This window comes from Pecten maximus, chromosome 9 (genome assembly GCF_902652985.1).
Source record: "Pecten maximus chromosome 9, xPecMax1.1, whole genome shotgun sequence".
NCBI classification, from domain to species: domain Eukaryota; kingdom Metazoa; phylum Mollusca; class Bivalvia; order Pectinida; family Pectinidae; genus Pecten; species Pecten maximus.
This window is the reverse complement of record NC_047023.1, coordinates 13,926,352-13,941,669: the sequence shown is the minus strand read 5'-3', so window position 1 is coordinate 13,941,669 and position 15,318 is coordinate 13,926,352. Positions and strand designations below refer to the sequence as shown.

The following is a 15,318-nucleotide window of genomic DNA, read 5'->3' as shown; positions in this document are numbered from 1 at the left end:
GGGATGTGTAACCCATAAAATTCTTATATTCTTTTTAAAGAATAAAAGAATGTATAAATATTTCATATGAAAATTATGTAGTAAAATCAATATTGAAGTTTAAAATCAAATATTGATCTGTATATCTTAAATATTACGGACAAAATTATTTTATCCCTTTTCCTCCCATACACTTTCTTTCGGTTACTCTCTTGTCATTGCGTTAAGTTACATAGTATACCTAAAGGTATTACGATGGTATAATTACCCGTAGAGGAAAAAATGTGTGTTGTAACGAAGATAAAGTAGTCTAACATATTTTGGAAGATTTAAAGACTTATTGAAAATCATGGATCTCAGAAGACAGGTTTTAACCGTATTGATGTTGTTTGTATGTATTATTGTTACACAAAACCATGCTGTGTCGACTTCTAATGATGGCAGTGACGTGGACATTTCCAAACGGGACAGTGTTTCCAAAAAGTCGACTGCACCTGAAACTGACACAGTCGCGCCGGTTAAGCCGCCAGTTTCCAAAGACAATTCCACATCAAACAGTACCGATGCAGGTGCTGATGGTTTCTTTGGGTCTTTAGTAGAAAATAAGGATATGTTGCTGAGAACGCTGTACGTGCTCATAGGAGTGACATCAGTGGTGATCCTGTACTTCGTTTTCCGGGCATGGAGGTTTGTTAATATGCTAATGGCCATGGACGTCTTACATTGTATCAATACAATGAAGTTATTGAGCGTGGTACCTACTTGATTAAGTGTCATTCATCGACATGCCACTTAACATACATAATTTTATTTATTATACTTGTAGCTACTGTTGTAGCGGAAAAGCATTTGACAGTTTGGACACTTCTAAATACTACTGTAGTCAAAAGTATCAAATGCTTTTCTGTTACAAGAGTAGCTATTAAATTTGGTATGAGATTCGTTTATTTATTTATATCAGACCATATATCAGGTTGAGAAAAAAAACAAACTTGCGTAAATTACGCGAATTGTGTATAATACGCGAATTTGCGTATTATACGCCAGTTCGAGTATAGAATTGTTACTTACTAAAAACAGACAAAATCGATTAAACAGTAAATTTAGAAATATATTTCTTAATTCAATTTATGACAAGGTAAATAGCTATATATAGTATTTTACTAAAATATGTAAACTGAAAGTGTTGTCTACCAAGAAACTTGATGTTACACTACCAGAATTTTTTTTTAAAAAATCACTGCATATAACCCTCTTCATGACCCTTTCGCCAACAGATTGCTATAATGTAATCATCATTTTTGACGGAATTGGTCAATGATAAAGAAGAAAAAGAAGCTTAAAGTATTGCATCAATTTTTGGTACTTTTCAACATGCATGCAAATAATCTTTTTTTTTACTAAATAAATGCTACTTGGAAGAATTTTTTTTTAAAGTTAACTTAAAGTGATTTTGGCTTTTTCAGTAACAAAACTATACTTCAATTGGTATATAATATGCAAGGTTGTGTATTATACCTAAGTTGGTGGTTTTCCCCCAACCTGTATATGGAGCTAATGTAGACACAATTGGACAGTACCCTAGAGATAGACAACAGGTGACGACTGGTCAATTCAAGTTTATCTTGCAATAATTGCACAAAAGTAGAAAAAATGGATGACCAATTAGGCAATGAAAAGAGTATTTTTATGCCTTCCCACTTTCTCACTCATATACGGGTGACAGTCACTCTCAGGTTTGGAACTCTATTGGAAAGTCAAGACTGTCTAAATTTTATACAATATGAAAACAGTAGTTGACAAAATGAAAAAGCTCAGAGAGTAGGAAGATTGTTTTTAAAGCTCACTTTTGACCCCTGATTGTGACCTCGAAGTATGTCAAGGTCATGCCTCTTACCAAACTTGGTATACCTTTATTACAATATGCTACTAATTATAAGTACAAATGCCCAATATACATCGTTCTCTATTAAAATCAGGTCTTGTGCATCTTCTGTTGTCTTTTAATTGAGCTCTAGCACTCTTATAACTGCATTGTACTGCTGCTATTTTCAGGAATAATTAAGTCATAAATCATTTAGAATTGTTTTATAAATATAAAGAGAATAAATATTTCAGGGATTTGAAGAGAGAAGAGTGATTTTTTTTTATAAATAATTCTTATAATTTTATTGAGGTTTTTAAAAACAATTAAAAAAGCAGGGGGGTAAAAATCCCATCTTGCCCCAAAGATATATTATACATGCTAATTATGCATGGGGTACCAGTAACTTAAAATCTTACATGTTGACAGCTAAGATTTTAAATTACCAATAATATGTTATAGCAGTATTTAAAGTCAATGAGTCTTGGCAAAGTCATGAGTCCCACACAATGTGTGCATCCATCCCAATAGCATGTAGCTGCAAGACTTTCAACCCCTTCCAACCCAAGAGCGGTTCATCGGATACCAATTTTTTTTTTTTTGGTTGATGATGCAAGTGCAATCTACTATTGCTATCGGTATGATGATGACCTAAGAATCAAACATTTCAAAACTTATTTTGGGGAGTCAGAAGCATATAGAGTAAAATGTTACATATTTGTTTGGTAATATGCAAATTATATTCAGAGATTAGATTCATGCTCACTATAAGTAAACATAATGAGTTCCCTACTTAACACTGTCAAGGTCACTGTTACTATTTTTAGAAAATCCCTTGTCAGCAGACTCAGCACTCTAGCGGCTTCATTCCTTGAGGGGTTTTGATAAAGCTTCATACAATCATAAAAGACCATAATATCTTGGACAAGTTTCTTTAAAATCATTACAGTCAGTGTATAAGTAATAACTGGTGGAAAAGGGAGGGGGTGGTGGGGGTTGTTGTTGTTATAGGGTACATGTATTGCTTTATAGCAATACTCAGTATGCTTGTTTTGTTGAGGACAACAAGAACTAGAGTTTAAATGCCTGAGGATGTTACTACAGGTATTCTGTAGCTAGTTATTGATGTTTGTACAGGAAATTAACCTTGTAATTCAACTTGATGTTGGGAACTTTGGACAGCAAAGCATTCCTAGTTAGTGTGACTGTGTTTTATCCTGAAGGATTAATTTAGGGTTTTGTTCCAGAGTTGAACTTCAATATTGATTTCCTTTAAACAGTTTTCAGACTCGAGGGATAATTCCAATTCCACATGTTAGCATGTTGTAAATGTCAGAATAAAAGAAACTTTCTAACCTGACATTTCTAATGTGCACATTGATATATAGATTGCATTTGCTAGGGGGGGAGGGGGGAGTAGTAAATTTTAAATTTCAAATAAACATAAACTTCTAGAGCTATCTTCATCTTCAATCTTGAGTATGTAATAGGTACTCAGTATACAGTTTTTGGCCTATTATAAGTTGTTGTGCAGTTATGACACTGTTGTCAAACATTTCTTTTAAAGATTGTGTTTTCTCACGCATATATAATTTGTGTGTTTAAGTAAACTTTAAAATATTGTCAATTCAAGAATTGTAACTACATGTTTAAAGAAAAGATGTTTCTTGCAGAGGAGACTTGCCTACAGCAATTTTACCATCTTATGTAAAAGGCCAGAGGTCTGTCTGTCTGGTTGTATTTACCCATTAAGATTCTAAATTACGAAGGCAATTTTGTACCTATTCAAGTATAGGGTCTAATGGCATTAGCTATACAGCATAGTCTGCATTTATTCAGAATGCACCCTGCAGCATTAACAAGCCTATAACTAGTATGAGATATATATGTACAGCTCTATACAAATGTACTGATTTCTGTCTGATGTACCGGTACATCTCTTGTGTCTCTAGCGCTCTCTCCCCGTCTCTCCCCTTGGATTCACCCTTGACATATACCTTATAGCAGACTTATACAACAAACCTGTCTGTGCTTTTACTTGTTCGGAAATATATATTTGTTATAGTGATCCAAGGTCTTTTAGCTGTAGGATTTTGTTAAAACAAAATATGGATTCTATTACTATTAGAAAATGGAATTCCTTCTAAATACCTAAACCACATAATGGTTGGAGGCAAATATGCAGTTATAGTGACCTTTCATCAGTTTCACCCCACACTTTAATTGAATGGTAGCTTCCAGGGTATATAGAGATAGAGAGACAGACATTGTGCCCAAATTGTTAACCCAGCAGAAATCTTTATCATTATAGTTGGCCAAACCATAATTCATTCTGCCCAGGTCATCTTAAGACTTAATATCCTGACCTGTTAGAAGGCATAAAGCTTCAACCAACAGGTATATATGGCACAAATTCCCAATCATTTGTCTGTAGGTGCTGGATGTCTTTGGGGAATTGGGGACTGTAGGTCAGTTACATATAACTGTTTGTCACACAGAGATGGCAGGCCTCGCCATGTAATATTGCAAAATGAAGACTATAAGTCAGAAGGTAAAACACATATGAGCTAAATTAGCTCACCTGGTCCGAAGGATCAAGTTGAGGTTATTCCATACCCTTGTGTCTGTCTGTCCGTCAACAATCGACTTCTTCCTCATAATCTTTTTACAGAATTTGACCAAATTTGGTCAGAAGCATCCCTATGGGGTGGTGACTCAAGATTGTACAAATGGTGGGGCTGACCAGTGCCCACCCAGGGGCCTGAGGGGTGGGTCCAAAAGAGGTCAATTTGGCAATATTGATATAGTAACGACTTCTCTGTAACTATAAGCAATGTATGATATTTATATTTCAGTGGTAACATCTCTAGGTGGCTGGATTCAATTTATACAAATGATGGGGCTGACCCCCAGGGGCCTGGGGGGTGAGGTTAAAAGGGGTCATTTTGGCTAAATCTGATGTAAATGACACTAAGCAATGGATATCGCTCATATTTGACTGGTAGCATCCCTTAGAGGTATAGGGATTCAAAAAGCTACAAATGGTAGGGCTGACCCCCCGGGGTCCTCAAGCCTGAGGGTTGGGGCCAAAATGGGTCAATTTGGCTGAATTGATATAAATGACTTGTTCTCTGAAATTAAGCAATCTAGCTATGCATATATGATGCTCATATATGACTGTTAGCACTGTTGTGGGTTGGGAATTCAATATTGTACAAATAGTTTGGCCAAAACGGGAGCAATTTGCTATATGCTATGTATTGCTATAAACAACTTTTTTGTATTTTTGAAACCGTTAAGTTTCCCACCCCATAGCCATATACATTTGTATAGCATTTGCTTATTTAGCATCAAGAGATAAACATAATATTGTTGTAAAATAGGCCCTGGAGTTTTTCCCCACCCATAGGGACTTAGTTTCTTTGATATATATTTGATAACTGTTTAGATCCCCACCCTGTAACCATATACCCGGTATATCATTGCTTGGCATCATAGGATGAACACAATTCTGATGTAAAAATAGGACCTGGGGTCTTTCGTTACCCCTAAAGATTTCTTTAAAATGTTGAGATCCTGACCCCACAACCATGTACAGCATTGCTGGTCATAAAAGAGATAAACACAATCCTGATGTAAAAATAAGTCCAGGGATTTTTCCCTATCCCAAGGGATTTAAATTCTTTAAACACAATCATGTTATAAAAACAATCCCTGGGGTATTTTCACACCCCTATAGGGAGTCTGAACTTCGTTTCTGGGTTTTATCTTTGAAACATCTTGCATATATGCCACATACAGCATTGTTTGACATCAACAAATAAAGTTATTAACAAATTGAACATATTTGGTATATACCCTGAATTTATTTTCGTTTCAGAATCAGAGGACGGAGGTCAAAATCTAGGAAGTATGGACTTATCACAACAAGAGGATCAGATCTGGAGATGGCACCGCTAGATGCTGATGATGAAGATGATGATCTGACAGTTTTTGAAATGAATGACCGACATAAATAACACATCAGAAACATAAAGCTCATCATCCCAAGTAGGTATACCAACTACAGATGTAGACTTAATGTTGCAACTAGAGGTGTAACGATTCACTGATGCATCAATGTATTGGATCGCAGAGTGGTCCACTGATGCATCGTCTATCCTTGATTTGTATCGAAATGCTTGAAAATTTGTAGTTATCTCCCTTGATCAACGTTAGCTTACATTTTGTAGTAAACAACATGGCTGACAAGGCCGTTCCAGTGGCTATAAAGCTGTTGGAGTTCTTTCAGATCCAAATTATCTAATAAATTTAAGAACGCTTTGTGGGAAACGGACAAAATGGTGTTCTTTTCTAACAAATGTAGACAATGACTCTAATATTCCGGAAATACCATAAACAAAACATGACTACTGTACTATGTAATACCAAATATCTGATAGGTCATCAGCTTCTCATATATCGTGATAGGTATCATATCATGACCCCTGTATCGTGTTATGAATCGTATCGCTACCCACCATACGATACTCAGCTCTAGAAGTAACGTTGTTCCATGTTTTAAGAAACATAAAAATATAAACCTGAAGAAGTAATGTTGGTGGCAGGGGAGATATTTGTAAGTGTGAGCATCCAACCTGTGTCTTGAACATTCGTGGGAAGGGGGGGCTGATGTGGCTTGTTAGTATCTTTCCGGTGAAACTGGGGGAAGGGAGGGGAGTACTATCTGTCCATCTGTGTATGTAACACCAGAGATTTTCAGCAATCTAGCGACTTCATTCCTTGAAGGAGTTTGATCAAATTTCACACAATGACAAATGATTGTAATGTCTTGGGCAAGTTTGAGGTTCAGAGTTGTTGGCTCAAGGTTACTGTTACTATTTTTAGAAAATCCTTGTCACGATGTTGCATTTGATTGAACTTCGAACAATTATATTGAATTACAAAGGACCATAATATCCTGGGTCAAGGTCATCACTTATGTTTATAGAAAATTCTTCTTTCATAATATATGATTCCTCAGTCAAAATACATGTACATATACTAGCATTTCAATAGACTGGCCACCAGACCCTAAGTTCTTTTTGTTAAGAATTGCCAAGCTAAATTCTAATACTACATTATCTGCCCCTGGAATCAGATATATATCCTAGGGACTAAAATCATAAAGCTCAATTTTATTTATGATTTTAATATTCTAGAGACAGGTGGCCAGTCTAGCATTATAATGTATTGTCTTATTACATTAAAATCAGTTATAAGCTAATTGTATAATTTCATTTTTCCCAAATTAACACCAAATGGCACCATTTTAATAGATCATTACTGTGTAATAGCTAGCGGGGGCAGTAGGGGACATGAAATAATTGCTTTAGCAATACTGTATTCAGTATGCATGTTTGTTATAAAATAATACTGTAAAAACTTGAATTTGAAAGAATCATTGTCAAAGCTATCCAATTTATTTTTTATTAGAATATACTGCACTTCTAAGGAGAGGGTTTGAATAAGTATTTGTCAAAAACAATTTTTATCTTGACAAATTGAAATTGTAGGTAATGTTGATTTAGGACATCTACTTTCATTAAGAAAAATCTTTTTTGCAGATGTGGCCTTCTCTTTTCCATTTTACATTCCATGATGTAGCCATTCAATAGTACTGCAAGTATCTTCAACCCGCTGACAAATGATGACTGGAGCATCCACGAAAAAAATCTCCAACCCACTGCCTAGTGATGGCAGGGATGTGCACAAATATAATCTCCAACCCACTGATTGACAAAGACGATGACAGAGTGAGCAGACACCAATATAATCTCTGACTCACTGATCCAACAAACACGATGACAACGGCAGAGTGAGCAGACACCAATATAATCTCCAACCCACTGTTAGATCAACAAACACGGTGACAACGGCAGAGTGAGCAGACACCAATATAATCTCCAACCCACTGATCGACAAATACAATGACAGAGTGAGCAGACACCAATATAATCTCCAACCCACTGATCGACAAATACAATGACAGAGTGAGCAGACACCAATATAATCTCCAACCCACTGTTAGATCAACAAACACGGTGACAACGGCAGAGTGAGCAGACACCAATATAATCTCCAACCCACTGATCGACAAATACAATGACAGAGTGAGCAGACACCAATATAATCTCCAACCTACTGAAAATGATGACTGTACACATTTAGACAATTAACTCTCTAAATAGCCTTCTTGAATGGTTATAGATAGGGTTGATTTGATAATTTGTCAAAAACAGAAGACATTTAAGATACAATCTTACATATTATGCTTTTAAACAGCTGTAGTGCTTTTCATCTTGTTAATTCCTTTAAATTTTTCGTTTGGGGATGCCATCCTTCTGAAGAACAAAAGATGCTTTAATCTGGATTTATTTCAATCCAAATGAATGAATAATTTTGTGATATTAAGAACTAAAGACAAATCAGATCGATTATGAAATCCAGGTGAGCTATGTTGTATTTTGACTAGAAAATCTAAAAAAAAAGGAGATTTCTTTATGTATTTATTTGACAATGGCAAATTTATCACAAAGCATGTTTACATTGTAATTTTCTGCTTTGGTCCAACTTTCCAACATTACGTAATGGAAGATTTCTTTTAATAATGATAGAGAATATTGAAAGATTAGTTATGAATTCATCCATAATCAGAAAGTAAAACTTGAAACAGATAATTTTGTCTGAAGTTAGTACATTTGTGTAATATTATTTACACAATCTGTTTCTATCTTTTCACATCATTGCGGTAACTGTCTGTTTCTGTACATTTAAATGTCCAGTACTGAATTTGATTAGAGACATATAGGAAACATTTTTTTAGAATGAGTGATATCTTGATATAAAGAATGCGGAGTGAATGTAATTTGTGAATTGTTCTGAAGTGTTGACATATTTGTTTACAATAAAGCATGTTTCATATCACACAAACATACCAAGTAATGTAGGTAATTTGTACATCATTTCATTTGTTTGTATTTTGTACTTGATTTTGTGGGGTTTTAAATTTGTAAAAGGACAAGTAAGTTCTTTGGTGAAATATGTTTCCAGAATAAATATTTTCAGATTGATTTAATGAACTTCATCTCACAAACTGAGGTCGAAATGTAAACAACATAAATCATTCACACTGATAATTTTGTTTTTAGATTTCCTTTTGATTTTATTTATTTATTTATTTTTAATATTTGACCTAAAATAAAAAAATAAACAAATGAATAATAAATAAAAACGTAAAAAAAAGTTAACCAAGTTCATACTCAGAATGGTTAAAAGGTATCTGGATGAATTAAATTGGAAGCAGGAATTTTTTGTTTTCATTTATTTTAAAATATAGCTTTATATTGTGTATGAGGATGACTAAAGTGAAGCATTATTATTGATTATCAGATAAACAGGATATATACACATCAATACTGTCCTATATGTTCTGTCAGTTTGTTCTGTCCCATTCAACTTTCTGTGATTGTTTTGTACATATCTTCTATCTAAGTCTTAAGCTTAAATGTTCTTTACATTTTAATAAAGGAATGTATTTTGTTCTGCTATCATTGAGCACAAATGTGAACTTCACAAATTGATAAAACAAATTTTGAAACAGTTCTTTTAAGAATTGAAAAGAAGTTGATTTAACTTATGGAATACAATTTATGATATTTATTGGCAAACTTGTCAGAAATGTACATGACTCATATGAGAGTTCAAAAGCAGATTTTGATGTCTGAAGCAGTTGTTAAACAGAGGTTTTGTTGTATAATACCTGGTAACAGAAAGTCACTTTGGAAATGTAGCTTTATTACGTAGCAGTATGTTTTAAAAGCTAAAAGTTGGCAGTAAATATTTATAAGGTGATCTCTAAATCTAAAAATTATGTAACAGGTAACAGTTAAACCTAATTTTACAGACCAACTATCTTAAACAACATCCTGTAACATCCAACAAAATCTGTCAGAACGGTTACATGCTTCTGTGTCATAGCCGACACTGACTTTACTGACACACTGTCATATCTGACACATTGACTTGGCCCTGCAGTGTGTCAGCAAAGTCAGATTTCACTGTACAATCAAAATTGTACATGAAAATTTAGGTATAATAGTCAAACCTGTCTCGAATGTCCACTCGAGCTTAGCAGATTGGCCTTTATGTAGAGGATCATATTCAGTGTAGTGTGTTGCTTTATTGTTGGTAATATTTGCGGTTGATTTATTTTCACTAAATTTGCATTCATTAAATATACTGCAAAAATAAACATCCAGCAAATATATTTATACACTATATATACAAACTAATGTATAGAAGTCTTTTCTGCAGAAGGTTTGTTTGCATGAAATTTTATAACAGCGAACAGGGTCCGACTTGGGCAACTGCAAAATATTTGCCCCCATGAAATTTAAAAACTGTATATCAGGAACCAAAACAGATGTCAAGTTTATTTTTTTGCTATATATACACAGTGCCAGGTTTGACTCTATGCTTAGAAAGATTTAATATATACCGTTGTATGAAGACAGGTAGAAACATAGGCTATATATATGTAGGTGATAAACCAGTAACTACTATATTATCTAGACTTTAGGTCTTAAAACAGATTTATATCAATACAGATGTATTTATGTTTACAATTTTGTTGAATCCAGAAATCCACGTAGAATGTGTTATTGTTTAAAATTTTATATGAATCTGTTGATTGTATACTGTATATATGCTTATTTGTCTGCTTTGTAACGGTGACTGTGTCAACTTGTTGTTACTTCTATCACTGACAACATTGTCACATTCTTATATAATACGATCACTTACTTTGTTGATTTGTAGGCTTCTGTTCATGGTAATGAAAATAACTTCACATTGTAAGAAATATGTCTGTGAAGCATTATCCCTGTAAAGCAGAGAGTTATACTTTTTACGTAACTGGCCCCTGAACTTATATTGATGGATTATAAGTTTGTAACCTGTCTGGGTGTGGAGTGTGGATTAGTCTGTCAACTTGTCTAGGGAAAATATCATGCCAGTATATTATTTAACCTACAGCTGCCAGATTATGCTTGTGCTTACCTCTGGGTTGCAAGTTCAAAACCCACGTGGGGCAGTTGCCTGGTACTGACCATAGGTCGGTGTTTTTTCTCCAGGTACTCCAGTTTTCCTCCACCTCCAAAACCTGGCACGTCCTTAAATGACTGGCAGTTAGTAGGAAGTTAAACAAAATAAACCAAAAGCCTCATGGGACATTCTCATCTACCATAGTTACTTTCCTTAGTTTCACTCTGTCAGCAGTATATATACATGCTTGTAAAGCAATAGCTTGACTGCCGATGGGGGCCAAGAATGCTTAAGGGATCTCTCTCCCCAGTACAAAATGTATACAGAGTTATGGCTCTTTGTTTGACAGAATTGAGGATTGTAAACAATATAATCTAACATGAGTGAATCAGATAAAAAAAACATATGAAAAAGTGAAAATTTAACAGGCATTCATCAAGAAATGAGGAATAATTTATTTTCTTTGAAACAAAGACTTACCGGTACATGGCTGAATAAGAACAAGTAATTAACAAGAACAGGAACAGGTCATTTAATTATGGCATCTTAATGTTAATTCTCTTTTGGTATTCCTATATATACATATACCACAAGTAAATGTTTGCTTTTTGCCAGTAATGGAGTTGTCTTCTTGTTGAGGTGCAATCTTTCATGGAATTATCACAAGTTGAATGTGTGTTTAAAGCCGACAACAAAGTGTGTGATCTTACGGAACATTCTCTGTGCTATCTCTCTGTGGTTGTGATTATATTAGTGAAGTAACTTAAATTGGAATAATGCTTGGGATACTGCAGTCATGTATAAAAGCTTACAACATGGAATTCATTCATATGTACTTCAGTGTGTGCAATTTTTCTCTTTTCAGTTTTTCAGCTGTCACATTACTTTTGATGTTATTCATATTATATTATTGACTATTTTCATGTTTGATTTTGTTTCCTAAATATTTTAAATATCTTGGTATTGGAGAAGAAATATATATAAAAAAAAAATGGCAAAATTGCTACAAGATATATTGGATACAGATAAAAGATAAAGTTTTACAATGACTTGTTTGTAATCTGGTTTTCATGTTCTATCATATATCTGCATATGTTTATATATGTACATTGTATTTAAGATTGATATGGCCAATGATTGCATTGTGTACCAAATATTTATAAAACGTCTATTGAAAACCAAGGTACCATTTTATTTAGGACTGTTTGCATTTGTTGACAATCAATATACAATGTATTCCAAATAGGCATCATCGTGGTCTGTTCAGAAAAAAAAATCATCAATCACTTTTTAGTTTTATTTTATTATTATGATTCTTATTTCTGATTTTGTATGGGAATTACTAGGTTTATCTATATAATCTAATTAAATGCTATAAAAAATGTATACGTGTATATGTACCAAATATGTAAAACATTAAAGCTTCTACAAGTCATTTGCTGATAATACTGGCAGTAATAGGTGCAATATACATGCTTGCATGTTCATCTGAACTTTTTTTCGCATGATAATACTCACTTTTTGGCCAAAGCTTTTGCTTAATAGAATTGAAGTAAACTGACCTTTCCACAGTTAATTTATTTCATTGCTTGTATTGCCAATTTTCATGCATTTCTTTTTTCCATTTTTTTTTTTTTTTTGCTTTTCATTCTTGTTTTTTGCTCAATAGTTTCATTTTTTCATTTTTACACATGTAAAAGGTTTTCATTATTAGTCAATTAGAAGTGTTATTTTGTCCAAGATAATTTTATCATGTTTATTAGGATCCAGTTTGTAAAAAGGTAATTAAGCTAATCACATTTAAACAACAATTTAAACTTCTTGATCCATCGTTTCTGTTGATATTCACTTGGCAATATTTTCCAAAACTTGCTAGCATGCTTCAGTTTCTTCCTACCTGCCTATTGTAAGAAATATACATATGGAGGTTTTGAATTAAAAGAAAAATAATACTTTTAATAATCAAGTGATTAAGCCAATGACCTTAGGAACAACTGGGCCCAGATTGTAGTTGAACGAATGTGAAATGTGTTTAGGGTTAGGAATAACATACATGTACGCGAGGGGTATTAACTTTGTAATTACTGATGTGTAATTAATTCAAGTGATGTGCAAGCTTTTGTTGTACAAGATATAAAACCATTAGGGTGATGGTGCTAAGTGTATTGTGTCCCTCTATAATAATACTCCCGATGAGATATTGAAGTATGTTTTTGAATGAAGTAGGGACTTATATATAGTTAGGAGTGTTTAATTAAATCATTTTTTCAACAAATTTAATAATTATCATAACCTGTATATTGCACTAATGAGATATTCTGGTATGATTTCAAAAAAGGGGGAAAAAACAAGAAACAAAACATTGATATTTTTTTCTCTTTACCCAGCATTAATAGGAATAGTTTCAGTGAAGCATCTAAAAATAACTTCAGTTTTATATGGAATAAGAGGGACCATAAATCCAATATGTCAATTAACATGCATGTTTAATTGTTAATTTTCTTTTATGTTGTATTACAAGGTACATGTATCATTGTGTTTCTGTCCTTAGACAAGAGGACAAGTCTAATGGGGCAGAAATCTTAAAAAAAAACATTAGGAGGGGAAATGTATGCTAGAAAGCCTAGGGGGCAACATTTGGCAGGGAAAAGTATCATGGTTAATAATATTGATTCATTTCACACAGGTCAACTAGATATTGAGGGCAAAAACTTAAAATACAAAAAGATGATGTTTAGATATTGGTTAAATTGCCCCACAGAATGTGTCGCATGCATGTATCCCTGTAATTGTCTTTAATGTAACCAAGATGTATAATTATATATACCATGTACGCCAGTATCAAAATAAATCTATTTTGAACATTGTTTATTGTCTCTTTATTTTATTTTCCCCCCAACAGGAACTGGAGAAACTATTAAGTAGCTGTGGTGTGTGTGTCTGTCCCTTTGAACTCACATAGGCATGTGTTCACACATTCTGATATACCAGAGTTACTTCCCTTCATTTCACTTTGTGGCTAGATTGACAGCCAATATTGATGAGGGAAAGTGTCAAAATAAGGTCATTCTGATCTACATTTTGACCTTTGACCTACCTCCTGTGGGGGACTGAAATTTGCAGAATTATTGTTTTATCAGTTAATGTCCCAGTTATATTAAAGAAACAATTATCAATCTTTAATAATCTCTTCCATTCATTTAATCTTTGTAAATGGTATTGTGAATTTAAATGTATATATTTTTGTTCCATTGAATGTCATAAGTGGAATTGTAACAGATCATTTGGTTAGAGTAGGCCATATGTAAGCTCAGGTGCATGGTTAGACTCGCCCAGTCATGGTTTGTGCTTCTTTGGAAGCCTGGAGCAGACAGGGTTGTGTCCTTGGGTAAGACTAATTACTCTGAATGACAATTGTTCAGAGGTACCCACTAGTTACTACAAGGAGAGTGTACCTCAAAGTGATGTGGCTGTTCACAGGACGATGAACCATTAACAAATTAATGTACACACACGACAAAAATGTAATACAGACACATGCATCTCTCATTATAATAACCTACCTTAATCATTTCAAGCTTTTGTGAATTTCCTCAAGACTCTTCAGTTAGCCCAGTCTCCCGTCAGATCACTAGGAATTTGTCATTTCATCGATCCAACATATTCTTCATGTAAGAATGTGTACTTTTTATCTTTCTATCTCTTATAAAAGGATGCGACAATATCTAATCCCACAACTTTGACAAGAATCAACGATATAAAGGGGTAACGAGTACACAACAGAATTCAGGAAATGTAAAGTGTACATCGCAGGGGCAAGTCTAGTCTTATATTTGAAGAAATACATATCCCCGCTGAACACTTTAATAGATGCAACAGGAAAATGACCTATAGGTGACAATTAATGTTCTGTGTAGAAGAGGTTCATGCTTATCTAGCAAATTTTTTTTGAAACCATTCAGCATCGTATCCAAAGACCTAGCTATACATAGCATATATCTATCACCAAGCCTTTAGGCGAGTGGCTACCTCTTATCTTGAATATGGGTCAAAGTTCATTTCTTTAAGCTAACTTGGTCAGTGTCATCTATGAACTTATCTGTCAAATAACTGGACCCGTAGACAAAATTTTGGTCAAGATAGAAGAAATTGATTATTTCAACATATTTGACTGCTGTGACCTTTTAATATGGTTCAAGTTCTTTTTTGCAAACTTTTACATCATTTTGATTACTTATCATTCCTCATATAATTTTCAATCCAAATCTTCACCATTATTCCAATGTGAGATGATGTGTTGGACTTCCTTATAAATCCAGAGAAGATGCATTGTACAGTAGATTTTTGCAGTCGAGAAAATGAGCACTTCAAAATAATAAATCAACACATTG

The 15,318-nt window shown here is 33.8% G+C and overlaps 1 protein-coding gene across 1 annotated transcript; it reads left to right on the top strand.

The window, feature by feature from the left end:
• The first annotated feature begins 328 nt into the window (after positions 1 to 328).
• Positions 329 to 5,862, top strand: LOC117333893 (membrane protein FAM174-like). Its single transcript, XM_033893311.1, has 2 exons — positions 329 to 666; positions 5,724 to 5,862. Exons 1-2 carry the CDS (start codon positions 329 to 331, stop codon positions 5,860 to 5,862), a joined length of 477 nt encoding a protein of 158 aa, XP_033749202.1.
• The last annotated feature ends 9,456 nt before the right edge of the window (positions 5,863 to 15,318 follow it).

Bases quoted from the DNA above. Each gene is read 5' to 3' on its own strand.
- LOC117333893 (XM_033893311.1), top strand. From the start codon at position 329: ATGGATCTCAGAAGACAGGTTTTAACCGTATTGATGTTGTTTGTATGT. The intron at 667-5,723 runs GTTTGTTAATAT...TTTTCGTTTCAG, and splicing joins TTCGTTTTCCGGGCATGGAG to AATCAGAGGACGGAGGTCAA.